Source organism: Sus scrofa, chromosome 2, assembly GCF_054392235.1.
Source record: "Sus scrofa isolate SSC_HxYL_T2T_F1_AM1 chromosome 2, Sscrofa_HxYL_maternal_Yorkshire_Landrace_v2.0, whole genome shotgun sequence".
NCBI classification, from domain to species: Eukaryota; Metazoa; Chordata; class Mammalia; order Artiodactyla; family Suidae; genus Sus; species Sus scrofa.
Window position 1 is genome coordinate 102,723,809 of NC_139384.1, and position 22,077 is coordinate 102,745,885.

At 34.8% G+C, this 22,077-nt stretch overlaps 1 protein-coding gene across 2 annotated transcripts in view; it reads right to left on the reverse strand.

The window, feature by feature from the left end:
• EDIL3 (EGF like repeats and discoidin domains 3) overlaps positions 1-22,077 on the reverse strand; it is a 431,432-nt gene that overhangs the window by 131,921 nt on the left and 277,434 nt on the right. For both annotated transcript variants that reach the window (XM_021084514.2, XM_005661542.4), the window contains one exon: positions 19,056-19,237. In XM_021084514.2, coding sequence (XP_020940173.1) covers positions 19,056-19,237 — 182 coding nt within the window. The remainder of the gene's footprint in view (positions 1-19,055; positions 19,238-22,077) is intronic.

The window sequence follows — 22,077 nt, forward strand, 5'->3', positions numbered from 1 at the left end:
ACTCCACTCCCACTGCTAAACACACGTGCTGCTCTGCACATCCTGGCACTTTGGCTGGTCTCTGCCAGGCCCACTGACCTTGCTGCCAGCTGAACTGTGCACTAGTTGTACATCACTTGTACTTGTTCCTCAACCTTTTTTTTTTTTTTCAAAAAAACTTGTTATTTTAATTATGTAATTTTATTAAAAATAAGTGTTAAAATGTGACTGGGAATGAAGAGTAGTTTTTTTTCTATTTTTTGGTATTTTTGGGGTTTTTTGCCTATAAAGATGTGAAAAAGCTTTGAAAAATATTGAAAAGGCAAATTACGGGAAGTAATTGATAATACTGGGGAAATGAATAATATCTGGGATTTTTTTGCTTGAATAATTTTGCTAGTATGATTAAGCAAAAAAAAAAAAAAAACAAAAACCAACAACCCTGAAGTATCAATAATGATTTATGGGTGTGATTCATCTAAAAGATGAAATATAATTTAAATACTTTTTTTCCTTTTAATCGGTTTTCATGAACTAACCAAATACTTAGTTCTGTAGAGCCAGCTAAGAGGGCTTCTAAAGTGTTCTCCACTATCCTGAATGCTGGTCAGCCTTTAACATAAGTTCAATTACCTTAACTGTCTTCTTTAAAAAAACATGGGAAAAGAACATACATGAATAAACATAAAAACTATCATCTCTTTATGACTTTTTGCACCTGGTAAAATTTCCAAAGTGAAACACCTCATTCACTAAACAGCATGCAGCAGAAGCAACACAGCATCATGGGTGTGATCTACTGGTTCCCAAAGTCCTGGTCTGACATAACAATTTCCTCTGAATTTCCACCTGTTTCTGAAGGGCTTTCAATATATTATACTCTTTCCCCCCCCTCTTGGTACCGTCTATGGTTAATGTTTCTTCACATCCTTTAGCATTTACAGCTGCACATTCAGGAAAAAACTGAATTGCAGCTATTCTTTTTAAAGACTTCAATCTTACATTAAGTTAGATGCAAAAGTTTATATTAAGGTAGTTAGAAATCTCATAAATAAAGTTTTATGGTCTGAAGCATGGGTTTTAATTCATGTTCTCTTTAGATTTTTCTTGTCTTTTTCCTGCTTACATTATATGGCTAGGGGAAGAATTAAAGCAGACATTGTAAAAAGCCTGGCAAACAGAATAAATTCAGGAAAAGATGAAAGGAAGAAAGAAAGGAAGGAAGGAAGGGAGGAAGGGAAGATGGGAGGAAGGAAGAAGAAAAAAGAAACCTTAAATAACAGAACATGGAAAAGAAACAAGAGGAATAAAAAGTGAAAATGATGACAGCAGATGAGGAGAAAGACTAACTTCAAAAAAATACATTAGAAAATACTGTATAGCACAGAGACTATATCCAGTTTCTTGAGGTTAGACCATGATGGAAGATAATATAAGAAAGGGTATATTATCTAGGGTATATTATCTAGTGACTAGGTCACTTTTCTGTGCAGTAGGAATTGGCACAACATTGTAAATCAACTATATTTTTATAAAAATACATTAGAAAAAATTAAAATAAGGTCACTGCTCATCTCTATTTTGCAAAGAAGCCTGATATGGTACAACTAAAAAGAAAAAAAAAAAATCCTTGATGCTCAAGAAGGGGGTGGGCCATGGAGGGGAGAGGAAGGAGGGAAGCTGTGGGTGAGAAACTGGACTTTCTTCAATTCTTATAGGTGGTCAGTGTTAACAGTAATAGATCATGTGTGGATGTGAAGTGGGCAATCACCTGTTCGACAAAGGGGGAGAGAGAGGGAGGGAGGGAGAGGAAGGGAGAGAAATAAGCCTGTTGAAAAAAATTTTAAAGTTTATCAATTAAAATAATTTTTATGACAAATATCAAGAGATGTACATTACTTCTAATAGGTGACCTAGGAACCAGGGCAAGGAATTTCACTATGAGGTCCACGTGAATGTTCTCCTGGGCTTCAACCATCTCCTTGCTAAGTGAACCTCAAAGTGAATGTGACTGAGCACAGTACTGAGTGAATCAGAAAAGAAGAAATAAAGATAGGCTTTCCTGTTATTTTAAGTAGAGTCTTATCTAAAGCTGAGATCTCCCTGCCATTCATATCCTTATCAGAATGACAAAAAGAGTAGAAAAGAATGCACGATCCCTTGTGTTCCCTAATTTTTCTTATTTTACTGTGTTATAGATAACAACAATGCTAACAGAATAGTGGGTTCAGAGTTTTGCTATGGAAACACTCTATATCTTTCCAAAGAAGATATTATTGGTAGTGGCAGTAAGTGTCCTGAAATTTAAAATGATGACATGGGATCAATTAAACATCAAAAGAGAAACGAATATCACGTAATAAAAACTTAAAGGGAAGCAGAGCACTGTGACACTCTTCATTTTTATGTAGTGAAAGGAAAAGTCTAAGCAAACATATGTTCCAGCACACAAAGTGGCAAATTTTCGAGGATATTATTTTCTAGCATTGAGCAATATGAATGAATTAACCCAAAAGAGACATCAGGGGGCTAAATATAAAGAATGGAAACCTCTGGGACACAGATGCAGCAGCTATTACCAAGTAATAACTCAAGTGTTCTCTATTCTGTGTGTTCTTCTGGCTTTATTTTAATCTAAATAAGTATGACCTTACATCTGTTTCAAAAATAAAATTAAATAGTTTTAGAAATTAAATTTCATTGTCACACTAGAATATATTAGCATATGTTGTGAGCAATAACGGAACAGACCCACTATTTCATGACTTTTTTTGAGGACAACTTCAGGATTCCTAACTTCTGCTTTTTTTGTTTCTTTTTGTCTTTTCTATGGCTTCACCCAAAGCATATGGAGGTTCCCAGGCTAGGGGTCTAATTGGAGCTGTAGCTGCCGGTCTATACCACAGCCACAGCAACCCGGGATCCGAGCCACATCTGCGACCTATACCACAGCCCACAGCAACACCAGATCCTCAAGCCACTGAGTGAGGGCAGGGATCGAACCAGCAACCTGATGGTTCCTAGTAGGATTCGTTAACCACTGAGCCACCATGGGAACTCCCCAAACTTCTGATTAAATAGACAAACTAAATAGTGCTTGGTTACTTTTACTTATTATAAAATTGTTATTCTAGATCTAAAGGTAGCTGCTAGAAATGCTATTACCTGAGCCAACCAGATAATCTAGTTTCAAAGTAAGTTTTTAATATGACTCAGAAATCGGACACACACTGGGAATATTCCATAGTATCCTAAAATGCAGCCTAATGCAAAAGATTCATTTCAGTTTATAATGAAGTTTTCTTAGAAGAAGCAAATAATAACTTTTAATCCTTTTACCTGCTTATACATTTCTAGAGTAAAGATTAATTTATAATTTGTGTCATATTTCCATGGAAATTATGGACACTTGCACTTAAAAAATCTAATTATTTTAAAACAAAATATGGAAGGTGAAATGTCTTACGCTGTTTTAATGTTTTGAATCCCTTTTTGAGCAAACAAACCCTGAAATTTGAAATCAGAGTTTTTTCAACAAGTCAAAATCTGGGACGGGATGTGTTGAATTTGGGACCATTTTCATTATTAGGTGTTGGGAGAATGATGATGCTTTGGGAACACTGGAAAGATGAGAAACAAGGAAAATCAAAAGCCTGCCATTGGAAGTACTGTACTGCATGTGTTTAGGATGTGAAGACAGACCCCTCCTTTTTAGGGGCTGATCAATGATAAGAATCACCAGGACCAGATACTGCACCAAGAGTCATTAGAAGGAACAACAGGAATTCAATTTCTTCAGGGTGGAAGAAGACCCCTGTACTTAAGACATTCTTCTGAAAACCCATGCTTGAAACCTGTCTGTGCCACGGTACTTCCTAACCTAGCCTTGGGCAAGGTCCATAAACCTCATAAAATAGAATTTCCTCACACATACAATGGTAATGAGATCCTATCTAACTCACAGGGGTTGTCTGAATATTAACGGTGAAGTTGGCCCTTGGACACCTAGCATCTTCAAGCAGTCAAAAATTGTTTGCTACCATTACTGTTCTTTCCAGGGAAAAAAGGAAAGCTGATTTTCTCATTCACAAATGTAGAAAAGCAATGAAACGAAGGAAAGGATTATTTAATTCACACTGATCAGGCCTATGAGACTCCTTTCTTTAATTAACTTTTACTTTTCAAAGTGCTTTTAAACACGTGCTATACTATTTCTTTGCTCTTTATGTTAGACCTAAGAAATAAATTGGACAATTCTGGTCTTCTGTATGGGCCACCAGGGGAAGATGATGGGGGAATTTGGGTCATCTCTGCTCCCTTAGAAGTAAGGAGAAGAATACACAAAGAGCAAAATTCTACTTGACAGAAAAAATTCTACTCTCTTGTCCAACATTTGCGCTTTAATAAAACAGAAAGACAATTTTTACATGTTTTCAAAGAAACACAATTTCACCATTAAAAAAGAATTATGGGTGGCAAAGAATTAAAGCATTTGAAATTTGCAAGGATGAAAAGAGGATATATCTCATTATTTAAAAATAGTAATTTTGCTGAACAGATGTTGGCAATAGGAAATCTTTAAAACATGTTATGATTTTATCATCCATAAACTTTTTATCTTTACTTCCCCTAATTAAATACTATAATACCATTTGATCTAACATTTTCAAAAATTTTAAAGAATATGTTATTTTTAATGGAAGAGTATCATTCTTTTATATTTGTAATTTCATAGATTATAATCAAAATTTAGAAAACAATGTATTTTTAATGATCAAGAGCTACACATACTTTATCTCTAGCCAAATTTATTCATATAAAATTGTATCCATAACTCTAGTTTTACAGTTAATTTTATGACTCATGAATCAAACTATTTCTATATATTACATATATGCATTTAAAAATATGGATACATAACTATAATGGATACATAACTATATGGATACATAACTACATGACTTAAAAAGTGATATAAAATTTTTAAAATTTTCACCTATTGCAGCAGTCTGAAAAGTTATTGGCTCTTTGAGTCTCATTTTAAATAGCTTCCTTTGCACTTCATGGGACACTTAAATTTTTAATTTATAATGGATACATAACTATATGGATACATAACTACATGACTTAAAAAGTGATATAAAAAGTGATATAAAATTTCCAATAACAGAATACCATAATTACATTATTATGATATGCAAAATTAGGCAAACTAAATTACACTTGACTTTTTTTTTCTTCCCCTGGTGGCTTGAGGTATAGATTTTCTCTACTCTTAGATCACTTCTCTGTTTTCAAACTTTCAATAGTTCCCAACCACATGTATAGTAAAACATATATATTTTCCAGTTGAGCATGCACAAATTTCTATCATTTCATAGCAACTTACATTTCCAGCTATACTTCCAGTTATTATCTCCCGTGCATCTAGCTCTTTATAATCATTAAATGTATTTAATTTATCCCATATTTACTGCATGTCTATAACTTACAAACATGATGACAGAAAAAAGACCGTAAATGGAAAGGCAGAAAAGATGTTTACATTGGTCACATGCAATCTAAAGAGGAAAAAGCACACAAACAACTAATTGAGAGAAGAATGTTCTAAATGATAAAGGGACAAATGTCTCGTCATGAAAATAAAGAGAAAATATCAATTAATAGTGACCAAAAATAGAAAACTAAGATCTAGAGAGGTCAAGTGTGCAGTCCAAGGACACATGCCAGGAATGAATGGCCATCCCAAGTGCAGAGGAGAGCAAGAGAGATAGGCCAGGAGGTGGAGCACCCACTAATATTTATGAGGGTCTGATAAGGCTGGACAAAAAGGTAATTCTTCTTATGCTATGTCTACCTATCTGGAAGACATTTTTCACCTATTGCAGCAGTCTGAAAAGTTATCGGCTCTTTGAGTCTCATTTTAAATAGCTTCCTTTGCACTTCGTGGGACACTTAAAAATTATTCTTATGACAATGATACATTCTGCCTTGGATCTAATATTGAACAGGCTATTTGCAGACTCCTATTAAGCATAGTTTGGTTCAGTTGTGAGTGACGAAAGCCCAAACTAACAGTGGCTTAAATAAGAAAGAACTTGGCTTCTTCCTTGTGTAAATGTGTGACTAGGCAGAAGGGGCTGATATAGCCTTGTTGCCACTGTACAGAACCCTGATCTCATGGTACAAGAGGGCAGCATCTGAGTTCTTGGCAGCAGGATGGAAGGAGGGATGAAGGGGAAGAGGAGGGCATTAGGTGTTGTCTCAAGGCCGATTCTCAGAAACCACCATATAACATTTTTGCTTATATGCTTCTGGTCATTTGTTAGTTACATGGCCACATCTAGTGGAACAAGAGGTTGGGAAACATAGCCTAAAAGACTATATTTTTATATAGGATATACAGAATATTCCACTGAATGAGATACACAGTCTTATACAGAATTAGACTCTATTCTGAGGTAAAACATGCTTATTAGCTACTAATGTTCTTGCCATGGAAATAGGTGAAAAGGATGTTGGAAGACAGTGGAAAGCCTTGGCTACAACTCTCAGTGAACATGTGTTGAATGAGTGAGAATGTACATTTATTAGTCACTTGCTGTGCAGCCAATACGTGACAACATCCATCATATAAGACAACAGTCCTAAAAAGTCACTCCATTTTTGTTACGACTTTATATATAAAGAAGTTGTATCTTCAAGGTGTTAAGTGACTTTGTTTAAAGTGATAGGGGCCAGTTGAATCCAGAACCACTGATCTTGAACACCAACCATATTGCTTCACCATAGAATATAACTGCTTAGGCAAATGTGTTTTATTTGTATTAGATTTACAAGTAAAGTGGCTTATCTTCACACTATTTGTTAATTTGTTTACTGAGCAAATAAAAACTACATAGTTCTTGGGGATACTGAAAAATTATGATGACATATTTATTCTTATTTATTAAAAGTTTAGTCTCTGGGATTGGTAAGAATACAAAGTACCAACAGACAGTACCCCTACTCTAAGGCAGCTTATCTAAATAAAATAATCGCCTGTATACACTTAAGTATAAACTGCAATAAGCACTAGGCAAAAAAGAACAAGAAGTTTTAAGAACCTGTATTAGGAGAATCATATCTAATCTGAGGTGAAGAAATGAGTCAGGGAAGGCTTCCTTGAGAAAGTTGCATCGAGAAGAGCAATTAGCCAGCACAAAGGAAATGTTCAATGAATATACTGAATGAATGAATTTATTAATCAAAATGGAGTTGGAGGTCAGTTTGGAAGATGTTTTATTCTTTCTTCCTTCCTTTCTTTCTTTCTTCCTTCCATCCTTCCTTCCTTTAGGCTGTACCTGCAGCATATGGAAGTTCCCTGGCTAGGACTGAATCGGAGCTGCAGGTGCCAGCCCACACCACAGCCATAGCAATGCCAGATCCAAGCTGCATCCGTGACCTACACCACAGCTCATGGCAATGCCAGATCCTTAACCTGTTGAGCGAGGCCTGGGGTTAAACCTGCATCCTCATAGATACTAGTCAGGTTCATTACCACAGAGCCACAATGGGAACTCCATGGAAGATGTTTTTTCTAAGCCTAGGAAACAGGAGGATTTCAAGAAGTCCCAGCTGGCTGGAATTCAGTGTTAAGTTTCCACTCTTCCCATAGTATGTGGTTAAGAGTTCAATTGTTTAATGAATTAAATCAAACAGGATTTTTTCCCTCTCGAATGTCCACAAAGTGAAGTAAAAGTTTTGTGCATAAGAGCATCTAAAACGTTTAATTAACTTAAATAAGCTCTACATAGGTATAGAAAACTTGTGTACTGCCTAAATAGTTCTCCGTAAATAGGAGCTGCTGAATGAATACTAGTTCATCTACAGAAGATTTGAAACTAAGGAAAACCGTCTAAAAAATGTGTAATGTACTCTTCTTTCAAGTCTACATACATCTTTACAAATCTGGGTTAATGCTCCTAAGAAAGGAAAAGCTAAGATCTATTGGCAATATTAAAATGTCTTATTTGCTGTTTTGTTTTGCAAGACAATCACATTTCAGTTTAAGAGCTTCTTGGAAGCGGCCGTCATGTAAAAATACTGGCTTTGGTTGGGCTCCTACAAGGAAAACTAAGATAGAAAAGTGTACATCTCTTTTGAAACAACACTCTCTCTCTGAGCAGCACTAATATAATAACGAAGGAGACCTGAGTTAACATAGTTTTTTTTTTAATCTGAAAAATGAAAGTATAGCCCGTTATTGTGAACTCAGAGAAAAAATACTTCAAAGCTATTGAAGCATTAACTATATAATAGAAGCAAGAAAGCTGAGAGCCCAATTTCGGGAGGGAAAAAAAGACCTTTGTTATTTTTTCAAGAACCAAAATCACAATGAAATTAAACAATCTATACGAAGTACACTAAAGTTAAGTTGAAACAGCTACTATTTTAATTAAATGTATCAATTCTGGGGAAAACAGCAGGAGCCATGGCAATAACAACATTAAAAGCAAATACATGGAGAAAATGTAACCTATATATAGTACAAAAATAAAATGTTCTGATAAAGGCAATAATATAGAATGGGGAGTTCCTGTCATGGTTCAGTGGAAACAAATCTAACTGGTATCCATGAGGACGCAGGTTTGATCCCTGGCCTTGCTCAGTGGGTTAAGGAACTAGCTTTGCCTTGAATTGTGGTGTAGGTCATCTTAGATGTGGCTTGGATCTGGCACTGCTGAGGCTGTGTTGGAGGCCAGCGGCTACAGGTCCAATTTGACCCCTAACCTGGAAACCTCCATATGCTGTGGGTGCGGCCCTCAATAAAAAACAGAAAAACATAGAATGGATACACTTATTCTATTTTTTTTTTCTTTTTACTGGATCCTTAACCCACTGAGTGAGGCCAGGGATCGCACCCCCCTCCTCACAGAGACTATGTTGGGTTCTTAACCTGCTGAGCCACAATGAGAACTCTTATACACTTATTCTGAAGTTCAAAGTTCAGTTCTTTACTTCCCAAGGATCCTCTGCAATGATGCTCCCAGGTAAGCTATTGTCTTATAAACTGGTTTGATGGAAATGGAAATAGGTGAGAAAGAAACTTTCAACTCTGTGGAAGGATATTCTATTTTAGAGTTCTCATCGGTCCTCTCGAATATCACTTTCAACTTTGTGTGGACACCACCTAACTTCCCATTCCATCGGGCATGGCCCTGTGACTCACAAATGGCCAAATGACAACACAGAAGAGTGACACCTGGCAGTGATGGCCACTTGACCCACTTCCAATCTGTACAGAGCAGTAAACTCACTTTTCCAACTGCAGACTCTATACTGTTATTTTCTCCGAGTAAGTAACTAGGGCTCCAGATATACGCACTATTTTCTAAGCAGACCAACTCTTTTCCTATCTCTCTATTTCTGCATTATGGTGCCAAAATCATGCTCAAGATCCAAAGCCTGGAATTTGATTTTTCTTATTTTTTCCTTCCTCCCCTCCCAAAACTCAATGACAATGACAATCAATGACACACCCTCAAACCATCTCACAATCTGATCTTTTATTTTTATTTCAACAGCAGCCAGTTTAATTCAGGCCCTCCTCTGACAGTTAGTTCTAAAAGCCCCTTAACTGGTGTGCCTCCTCCTAGACTTGCTTCTGTAGTAAGTAAAACATTCATTCAATAAAATTTTACTAAATGCCTTGTAAGCCCTAGGCTTTGTGTTTCGTTCTCATAATACACACCACTGACATGCTGTCATCCTTAACTCTAGTTCTGACACTATTAATAACCTGCTAACACCCTTCAGGAGCTATCATGTGCCACCTTTGTCAACTGATGCATTTCACATTCTGGAGTCTCCTTACCTTTGCAGAATTTTAGCTGCCTAATACCCTCAACATACCCAACTTTTCAGTCCAGTAAACCAGTCCCTGAGGTACCTTGAGTTCCCCCGTCTCCCTTGTGACTTTGTTCATTCTATTTCCTCCATCTGAAATAACCTCTTTAATGTCATCCTTAAAAATGGTGAATATGCTAAATTCACCTTTAATAATTAAAATGTAAATGGCTTTTTGATGTTTTCATTATACTCCGGTTGCACAGAAAATAAACATTTCTTCCTTACAGACTCCTAAGAGCCAGCTGAGAATTTAACAATAAAACATTTAAAGCCTGGTCTTCTAGAGATGTGGATATTTTTACAGTCCTTTTACTATTTAATTATGGCTTAATTATTGAAGGCCTCATGTCACGGCAAAAATCCTCTGAAAACAATTAAGCATTACTATTTCCAGTTCATGGAGGAATGGGGGTTCCACTAAAGGCAGACAAGTGAAACATGCAGGTTAATAATCAAATATCAACAAAGCAGCTTAAGTCTTAGATTTGTGATGTCTTAATGCCATCCTTTACTTAAAATATTTCACACTGATGTTTCATTTTGAAAATAGGCTGTTATCCATCATCTTAATTTATTTAATTAAGTTTCTTCTAATCGTGAAAGGGGCATATCCAAGGGGAAGTATGTCTCTCTCGCTAGACTGTGGGCTCCAACAGGGTACCAACTATGACTTTTTTCTAAGGATCACCAATATCACAATCCACCTGCAGTGTCTGCTTGTTATGGCATCCCCTGGGTCACAACTCTGACCTACTAATTCAGTAACTCTAAGGATGGAGACAACATTTAAAAAGCTCTCCAGGTCATTGTTACATAGTTGAAGTTTGAGAACCACTGCCTCAGGCTAGAGGTGAATTGTTTGTTATGTGCAAATATAATTTTTATAAAATACGAGATACTTAACAGAACCTTAAGAAAATCCAAGACTCCCTCATATCTACTACGAGTACCCACCTTCAACCTCCAAAAAAAAAAGGAAAAGGGCACTTCCAAGAGCTTTCAAAAAGAGGTTAGGAATGGTTTAGTGCTGGCCTCTCACATAAACTGCCTGAGTTTAAATCCCATCTATGCCATTTGCCAGATTAGAAAATTTGGACAACTTATTTTTCTGTGCCTAGATTTCCAGATCTGAATGCTGAGAATAAAGCACAATGCCAATTACTTGGCATTATGGATTCAGTACATTGCAAGTAGTTGACACAGCACATAGTGCTAGCTGTTAGATTATTTTAAAGCTAATATGTCACAGTATGAAGAATGAGATTCACCTGTAACCTAAGTATAAGTGAATAGAGTAACTTTTTCTGTACCTAAATTCAACCTCCTTCAATTAGTTTTGAACAATGACTAAATCTCCCAAATTGAAATAGTTTCAAATTAATTACTGTCTCAAGAAAATAAAGCTTTCAGAATCAGTCCAGGTGGCTTGGGATTCGGTCACATTTTCAACACAAGGAGGTTTTCAGTGAGGCCTTGGGGGCAAAACAAATTTGTTCAGTGTCTACAGTGGAAATAAGGGATTCCTTCAGCTCAATCCAAATAGTAATCCCACTAGTTCCCAGAAGAGAAACATGAAGAGACAATCAAACCTTTAGCTCAGACTCACTTTTCCCGTTGCTTCTCTGCATTTCTCACCCCTAGGGACTCGGACAGGCTGCCAACAGACCTTCTCTGCCCTTGCAGAAGGTGCTACAGGAGTCCTTTCAGGACAAACTGTTGCACTGGAGGCAGTAGCTGACTCTAATTTCATAAGCAAATATACCATGGGCAGGTCTCATAAGCAGGTTTAACATCTTAAGTTGACACTGGATTCACATTCACACGGACTTCACGTTTATGAGTGCATTTAGCAATACTGGAGAAACACTGCAAAAAGAAACTCTGGGAGATGATAGGAACTCAGAGTGGTGACTCCTTAGTCCTAAGAAATGAGGATATATAGACTAGAGGCCACTAGATGGTCATGTGAAGGGACATCAAGAGGGAACCAGAGTAAATTTGCCATGAAGGTTATCAAGGTAGATTGCAAAACCAGAAATATTAAATCTTGAATGTTTTATTTTTTTCCATGACAAGAGGGAGTTCTTATTTTCAATCAATTCAGATACTTTCCATTTCAATCCACCAGTATACACTAAAAACCAAACCAAACCAACCAATCAAACAAATAACTGGTTCATTAAATGAACCATTAGACATTTAAAATCATAACCTTTGTAAATGTGCAAGTTGCAAATGTTTTCCTGATGGCCAAAACGCACAGCACGTATGTATAATGAAAAAGTTTTTTACAAGGGTAGTTTAATGAATTATTTACTAAGGGTTTATTAGATGTTGAAAATTGTCTTAAAATAATTCCTGGTAACTAGTTTTAGTCTATATTTTATAAATATTAGTAATAGATGTAGTTCATATGTTTTTGACATACCTGCAAGGGTAAAAGTGACATAGCATAAGCTGGGGAGATACTAGTATTTAAAACATTTTTTTTTCTATGAAGATACAGTTATTTTAACAACAGTACTGTCTAAAGTTTCAAACTCTGGTGGTATGATTACGATAACAAACAGAAAAATGTGCAAGAAGTGAAAACAAACATTTATTTTTTTTCAAACATTTCAGGAACAAAACATAAATGGGAAAGAAGATGAAAATTTTGGTGTCTGAGACTAAGGGTAATTAGTAGACTTCTTGGCAAACAACTTTATAAATATTACTCGTGCCCATAATGTTGCTTATAAGGGCGGTTTGCAGTGATTATGAAGGGAAGTATGTGCCACTGGGGTTACAGAAAGTTTGATTCTTCTGCTGCCCAGATGGGTGAGACATTCCTTATATTGCGAAGAGACATACCACATATGGCACCCATGGGATCAAGCCTGGATGGTAAAATTCGAATATAAGCATAAAACAGCTGAACACAGAGAGTAAGCTGAATTGTTTGGGCAATTTCAGTACCATTGAGGGCAGTATAATTACTATGTGAAAACCACTCTCTTTCCAATCTCTTTTGTTCAACAGTCTCTATTCTTCTATCAATCATTTGCATCTATCCAACATAGCTTTTCTTTTTTTTTTTTTTTTAAATTCAAGATGCTCTGGAAATAGATTTAAACCAGGTATACCATTAACCGTCAAGTGGCTTTGCAGAAAGGAAAACAAATATCCCTTTATGTTAAGTAATTTAGCTGCTCTGATTGAAACGTCAAGTTGGCAGAGTGGAAAAAAAGGGCACTATAGTCATGACTTTGGATTAAAAAGCAGAAATTCTAGGAATAATTTTTTTTTTTGTCCTTTTTTTTTGTGCCACACCTGCAGCATATGGAGGTTCCCAGGCTAGGGGCTGAATAAGAGCTGTAGCTGCTGGCCTGAACCACAACTATGGCAACACCAGATCTAAGCTGCATCTGCAACCTACACCACAGCTCATGCAACACCAGATCATTAACCCGCTGAGCAAGGCCAGGGATCAAACCTGGGTCCTCATGGATACTAGTCAGATTCATTTCCACTGAGCCAGGACAGGAACTCCTAAGAATCATTTTATACAAAATGCAATAAAGGAGGTGAATCTAAAGAAGATTGGTATGTGGTCAACAGATGAACCATTAAGTGTGTGTGCCTAACAACAGTAACAGAAAATAGCCAGATGAAGTTGAGCAACAGTAAGAAATCTAGATCAACAAGGTGCTGGGTGCTGATAGGGAGGAAGCAACTTAGAGGAAAGAGAAGAGAGTCTAGATGCAGTGCTTTTTATACTAGGGAACAATTTCTATCTGTTTAATCATATATTCTATAGCTCAGAGAATCTGGGGTTCAGATCCAAAACACTACCTTTAAAACAAATAAACAAGTAAGATGTACCATATTAGTATAACTGTGCTAAATGACCAAATAATTAGACTAAATATATTACTCTCCAGAACAGATGTATCCAGTCATTTTTACTTAATGCTAAGGGCCTTTAAAAAGGCATTTTAAGGGTTTTTAAAAGTTAGAAAGTGATTTTTTTGGCTTTGGCATTCAGCAGCTTGATGTGGGATTTCAGTTCTCAGACCAGAGATTGAACCCCAGGTCGCAACAGTGAAAGCACGAAGTCCTAACCACTAGACTACCAGGGCACTCCTCAAAAGTAACATTTTTAAGATAGACTTTGTGTGGATGCTCACTTCTAATAAGCAACTTAAAAAAATAGTAATTTTTCATCCAGGATTACTATTTAAAAAAAAGATGATCAGAAGCAATATATTAATGTCTAGATGTAATTAACCTTAGATGTTTAGTATGGAGAGGAGTGTATCTGAGAATGTAGTTTTTTTTCAGGAAAAAAAAAAAAAACCCAAGGCTTAAAATACTTCCTATTTGAATAAAGAAGTAGTAAAGATAGATTTTATAGAAAATTATAGAAATTTTCCATAACTAGAAAACAAATTGAAAACAGAAAAAAAAAATCTACTTCTTAAATTCTATGTTTTTGAAAACAGATTTTATGTCTCAAGGAGCTCCAGGTGCCATAAGAAATTTTCACACACATTATATATGGGCTTTCAAAATGAAACAGATGATTACTCTATTATCTTGCAGCATTTTTAATACTTTGTTCACAAAGTTAAAAAAAAAAACACCACCACCACGTACGGAATTTGTATTCTAGAAATGTGATTGTAACATAATTTGTGCTCACACAAGTCTCTTTTGAGCCCACATATTCTACACTAACTAATATTTTATATAAAACACAAAAGTCAAATGGTCTTGCTTTGGGCTATTTAAAATTTTCTAACAAAGAAGAAACCAATAGCCATTTAGGAACATTAACTGTTGAAAATACTTAAAAGCTTTATGAGTAATGAATAATAACTACTTAGGAATTGCTGCAAAGGCAGGATGTTCTTCTAATTAGGATATACAGTATTGTTCTGCCTCCCTTTAGAGACTTTTTGTGGGTCAGACAATTCTTACTATTTCTCCTCATTTTTATTCCCTGTTCTTTCTTCTCCATCCTTTTGTTATCACTACATGCAATTCCAACAACAAAGTGTCCAGATTATCAAGAAAAATTATTCTTGCATCTTATTCATTTATTTCTAATGTAGCTCAGACGGTATAAATATAGGCTTTATGAGCTGATGAGACATGTTTTTACAGTACATTCTGAGGGTGACCAGCAATAAACAGATCTGTGGAACAATCCAGAAGTTTCTATTGAGTGACCCATGTGATTTCTGTGTACATTTAAGTTTGATAAATAACTACTTCCATCCCCCCCAAACTCTGTGGCATATAGAAAAGGAACATATTAAGATTGTATTAACATATTCTAAAAGGGTAATGATTTATTTAAAATAGAAAAATCAAAATCTATTTTCCTCAGTGATGAAACACCAGCACTGGCACAACTACTGGTAAGTTAATTTTCAAAGGAAAATTATGTCTTTGCCTTCGTGTATCCATCAAACAGATTAGCATGTAATATTATAGCTGTGTCATACTAAGTGTAATGGGAATTTCTCTCCTTTCTTATTCTATAAATATCATTCTAGATTTTAGTTTAACAAAATCTCTATTAAAAACAGACTGTCAGGATATAATAAAACATTATGGTTCAAATGAAATGGGTTAGCAGAAGATGTAAGAATCAGGACACCCATGTAATATTACTGTGTTTACCCTATTTACTTTTCTATATTCTAGATTCAGAGCATCCTAAAAAGCATCCTATATCCTAGACTCAGAGCATCCTAAAAGCTGTCTTTTTTCTAAGTGTCTAGTAGAGAAGAGACTGCAGAGTAGACATTCATTTAGTGAGTATCTGTTGAATGGATGGAAATCCAGTGAATATGCATTCCAGAAACACATACAAACAAAATTACCCCAGAAGTTTTTTAAAAAATGAAAAATTTTCTATAGGTAGCTATAAATAAAAACAAAACAACAGGAATGGAAAACAATTATCTTTTAAAATTAAATAATAATCACCATGAGTGACCTTATTCAGTGAGCAAATTTCCCAGAAGGTTTAGCTAAGCTTTTATATTTTCACTTGAGATAATGTAACACACATTTGCATAACTGCCCAAAGTTTTTATTTGTAACACAGCAGTCAGAAAGAAAAATTGATATTCCAGGATGCTAATGAATAGGTTAGTGTTTAAGATGGTGGTTATTTATTACTTGGAAAAAAAAATCTAGGTGAGGAAATAAAGGTCAGAAAAACTTAAAAAAATAGGTTTTTGTTTAACTGTATTTACTGCACTAACCCCTTAAATTCAGAACCAATTATGAACACTGTGGTGCTATCCATAATTGCATGCTGAGTGTGTAAATTTAAAATGGCAATTTCAATTTTCATTTCATCAAGACAAGGAAGAAAATGAAATTGAATACTAATTAGTGCATGTGTCTCGTACACCTGAAAGATTAGAGGAATACTGTGCTCATTATAAGTGAGTTTAAGCAAAGTACTCAAATGTTTCATTTGGAGGACTGAATATAAATAAAAGAATTAAGTGACAAGAGAAATTAATAATACTCAAACACAGAAAATTTGTACATGATTAGACTTCCTAGAGCCTCTTAGATATGGTTTTCCTTTGAGAAAGGGATACACTTTTTCTTTTTAGAAAAATAACTTAGAAAATAAGACATTATTAAGGAATATAATAACATAATATATACTCTCAGCACAATCATGAAGTATTTATTGAATAACAATGGTACATTTCCAGTCTTCCTTCCATTACATGCAAGACTGCTTCATTTAATATAAACCCTTTGTTTACTTTTACTGGTTTTCTCCAAGAGTTCATTATTATCTTCATATTAAAAGCAAAATAAGAAGAACAACAGTAATAATGCTAATAAACTGCCCTTAAAAGTAAAAAGAATACTTAATATTTCTACTTAGGCTGATCAAGTTATATTTAATCTAAATTTCTCTAAGTCAACTACGGTTCTGTTCCATTGAGTTATTTAGATCTATAATCACTGGGGTCAAGAAAACAAAATTTATTCATACTCTGAGAGAATGATGCATAGTGTTAAGTAAGTAATAAACTACAACAAAGTATAGTGAAAAATCAGGACATAAAATAATCAAAACATGTTTCTCAGAGAAAGCACAGCAAAAGTAGGGGGTTTATTAACACATAGAAATCACTGAAGCTCAGAAACATCATTTGCCCAGTAGAAACATTGGTGCCTACTTGTGACATCATCTTTCAATTGGTCTGCAATTTCTACTATGAATCTTAATTTCCAAAGTTTTATCATGACCTCAATCCTATAAATGCATTTCATAAGGTCAATGAAAAAAAAATGATTTTTAGCAAACAGAATACAGGCATCTTTTACTGTCTTGTGTTATTTAAGAATTAACTGGAAATTCATTGGTCTATGATCAAAACTGTACAAATGTGCCATTTCTACTGTCTGGAATTTTCTTTGTGCATGTGGCTACAGATTATAAAAATCATGTGTAAATTAAGAAATAATTTCTACAAATATATGCAAATTAAATTCATAAAATAAAACCAGGATATCAGGTAACTACATGGACCCATATAGATAAAAGAAACACATATAGGATAGTAAAAATACTTAAGAAATTGAACAAAAAATACATCTAAAGGAGATTTTGGCCCTCTTTAGAAAGTATGGAAATCATAGTACTTGGCCTTAAGTCAATTTCCTTTTCTATCAACTGCTGGTAAAGTAGCCTCTGTCTTCTGCACCTAATAATGTCACATCATGGAGTCCCATCTTGAATATTATCTCTGACTCAAAATATGCAGTCAACAGAAAAAATAGATCAGGGAGTTCCCGTCGTGGCGCAGTGGTTAACAAATCTGACTAGGAACCATGGGGTTGTGGGTTCGGTCCCTGCCCTTGCTCAGTGGGTTAACGATCTGGCGTTGCCGTGAGCTGTGGTGTAGGTTGCAGATGCGGCTCAGATCCCGTGTTGCTGTGGCTCTGGCGTAGGCCAGGGCCTACAGCTCCGATTCGACCCCTAGCCTGGGAACCTACATATGCCGTGGGAGCGGCCCAAAGAAATAGTAAAAAGACAAAAAAAAAAAAAAAAAAAAAAAAAAGAAAGAAAGAAAAAATAGATCAGCTACCTAAACAAAACAAAATTGTATAATAATTCCCTATTCTGATGGAATAAAGCTAAAGCCTCTTACTACCTCTTAGTATGAATCCTATGGCACACAAAACTCACACACTAAATTTGAACTGATTTCTCTGGCACTTAAACACAGGTCACAATTTTCTATGTGGCGTTGCCTAAATTCTCACCTAGCATCTTTGATCACGCTATTCCCTTGGCATGCAGTCTCTGGTGAAAGCTATCCTCCAAAGCCTATCTCAAAAACTAGCTTTCCTGCGAGGCTTTCTCATGAAAACTAATCATTTCTTCCTCTGACCCCAGTGTATACTAGATTTTTCCTCTCTTTGGCACACATGAATAACTTCTTATATGTTATTAACACACTCCTCACTGACAAAAGGAGAATCTTCCATCAAAACTGTGGTTTGATCACTTTTTCTGCCTCCAGATATGTACTTTCCCACTTTTCTTCACCTAAGGGCTCAAAAAGTATCTAATGAGATAAAATATAAGATGCAGGCTTCACCACCATCCATCGTCTTTGGTAAATAATTTACTATCTTGGTTTGTCATTGTTTTCTCATGCTTTTATGAAAAATATCTGTTTCATGATAATAAATAAGAGTAGGAACTGAAACATTCTCAGCTATTGAAAGAGGGTGCAGAAGATATTTCAGATACTATCATAAAACACTGCATATTTTATATTTGCACATCTAGAACCATTTATAAGACATATAAGGAAAAGACACAATATTTATATACTTGAAGTACCAAAAATTGCTGCTAAATGTTAACACAGTGTTAATGAAAACAGTGTACCTCAAGATAGTAATATCTATAACTCAAGAATTTTAACATCTTTAACTCGATTAATACATTTTAATGGAATGGAAATGAATGTTCACATTTCCCAGAGTTTCAGTTTTTATAGCCAGTGTGGACTCTAGCTAAATCATCCTTTCCTCTGTGACCATGAAGAAAAGTCACACTTTGGGCAAACTCACAATCTTCTTTTTGGAATGACTCTGGTCATTCCTTGGCAATAAACCTTGTCCCATCCCATCCCATCTGTTACCTGAATCCATGGCCATCTGTCATTTTCTGCAGCTGTCCAGGCATTTATAAGCCCCTTCTTATTAAGACGTGCATAGTAGGGATACCACTTCTGGAGTCCAAAAAGAGCTCGGTGGGTAGAGGAAGCTGTGATTTGCTGATTTGATATGATTCCACCTTCAATTCCCAGTGGGCCTGAGCATTCTGGGAAAAAAATCAGGGAAAAAAGTGAATGTACGAGAAATAATCTGTATAGAAATGCGGTTATTGGACTAGATGGAAGGTATTTTTAGGAGATTTTAATTTGGACCATCATACCATTTAAGCCCTTCATACTTTAGATTTGTTATTGATAGCTACATGAAGGAAGTAATTCTTACTTCTCAAGTCTCTTCTTTCTTGGCTTTGAATTTGGCAGCTGAACAGACATGACCCTCTGTACTAGGATTCTGTGTTGTATGGTGTTACTTTTGCTGATCATATCAACAAAAGTGTGATGTCCTTAAAAGGTCTATCCCATACATTATATTCCCATTAACACACCTCATAAATCATAATTCCTCAATAAATATCTGTTGATCCATTATTTCCTGACTTGTCTATATCTGAGTTTGGTATCAAAGTTATTTTCGTATTAACTTAGCATTTCTCACTACTGTAAGAGCTTAACTTAAATTTTTATAACCACTGTCAGTTATGCATTCACAAAAAGGGCAATATGTAAAATCTGTCAACATTTAAAACTATTATAATAACTTGTGATATGCTATAAGAAATAGAAAATAGGTAGATAAATTATTTTTATAAAGTAAGCAGGTATACTTTCTGGCATTATTCAGAGCAGTATAAATGTTACTCAGTAAATAAAATATTAATGTATTTACATTTCTAATATTTTTAATTCAAAATTCACAGCTCTAGGGATTCTGCACTGACATATTAGCTGTTTTATTTTTCTTTAAATTTGCAACTTGGAAATTCAAGAAAAATTTCCTAATAAAAATTTAAAATGCTAAGATTAAAGTATAATAAACTCACAGTACATGTTCTCAAATATAAAATGTGTCTAGATTTTAAACTTAGAAATGAAGGTAAATCAAGGTAAAAATTAGATAAGCAGTAAATATATATATATAATATGTATGATATATAAGATATATATTTGAATTTCCTAATTATTTCACAAAATTTCACCAGAAATAACACTTATATTAAGTTCAGTTTTGGAAATTCAAAGTAATATGATATAATGAAAAATAATATGTGGTTTTCTTAATTTCATTAACATTTCATATATAACTATATTCAGTGTTTTGCCAATTTAGATTTGTGTAATAAATATAATAACCCTATTGAAAATACATAATAATGCACCAGAATTCCTGAAAATATGAAAGGAGTATATTGCTATTATTAAATGTTACTGTATATAAGTCAACTTGATCAGTATTTGCCATCAAGTATATTTTAGAACTTAATTACTACTGAAATCCAGCAATTAAATGTTTACACTCAGATTGAGGTAGGAAATACGAAAGGAAAATATGAAAATATGAAAGTCTGCTGCTAGGCTATAGTATTCGAAAAAATTTACACAGATATTTCTCACTGTTAACCATTATTTTCTCTAAGCATAAACATGTTTCTTTTTTCTATCCCATGCTCAGATAATAAGTATCTCTAAGCATATTACTTATTAACATTCCTCCATTGGATTTAAAACCTTTAAACACTTTGTAAAAAGAAAAATATGCGGATAAGTAGTCATCTTAACCAATAGTTATCAGTAAAGATGACTAACACAGCAAAAATTGCACCTTCGTGATTGACAACTGACAAATCATTCACTTGTTAAATTAAATGTGGATAGAAATATCTTGTCTAAAGCATGTATTTAGAACTCTTTAGCACTTAATAAAGGTGTACCATATCATTAAATTAAGAAAGCACTCATTTTTAGAATCTCTATATTAAGAGTCACAAATAATGATCTGATTTTCACATTCCAAAAAAATTAACATTGAAATCGCAAATGTTGAGTCTTTGAATTCATGCTTTGTTTTGCATTTCAAACTTCAAGATCTTTACAGATTTCAAAAAGCACTAAGAAACTTTCATGATGACACTTTGATTTTAAGCAACTGCAGGAAGCTGGCTTTTTAAGACTCTTGCCATTAAAAAGAGTCTCAAGGATGCTTGTCCTTGATTTGTACAATGTTTGGATGCAAAAATGCAGCAGGCAGGGAGGCCATTTATTGTAGGCCAGTCAGTGTAACGACAGAGCTAGAGAGCCAGTTTTGATTAATTAAACTGCAAGATAGCCTTAGAGAGAACTTTGTACCATTTAGCTGTGTACTGCTTATGAACTTATGCTGAGCTGGATATCCTCACTGAATTTGTAACCATTTTAAAAGAAATTAGACCTCACCGCACTATTAGTATGTCTATGTTGTTAGTACTCTTAACCTACCAATTTCCCCTTACTAGCTACCGTATTAGCAAACACAATGGCTGCAAAAGGCAGCATTCACACACTGGCCAAATACTACCAAGAAATTTAAAACATATATTTCCATTTTTTTTTTTTTTTTACTCTGCCATAAGGCTCCTAATCTTTATCACACCACCAATAGTCATTCATTCAAACAAAATATAATTCAAAAAAATACCCTGATAAGGTATATTTATATAGGGCTTCACAGCTTCCAAAGCATTTTCACATGAATTGCCTCCTTGTTGTGATGTCAAATGGATGAATATTTCTTTTCTCACCCTCAATTTCACAAGGTTTTTTTAAAACAAATTTTTGCAACATTCATTTACATACTCTATTGTATGTAGCCAATCAGAGAATCCCAGTAGTAGGAACACCACTCTATAGGAGGTTCTTAACCAAAGGGTGAGCATGTGAGCTATCAGCTTAATTCCTTAAAAATTGAGTGGTTCTCAATTTTTCTCATTTTAAAAACTGTGGTTATGGTGACACCTAATTCACCAACTGTGAGGTAATGAAAGGTAAACAGTACTTTGCCTTTACAAGAATA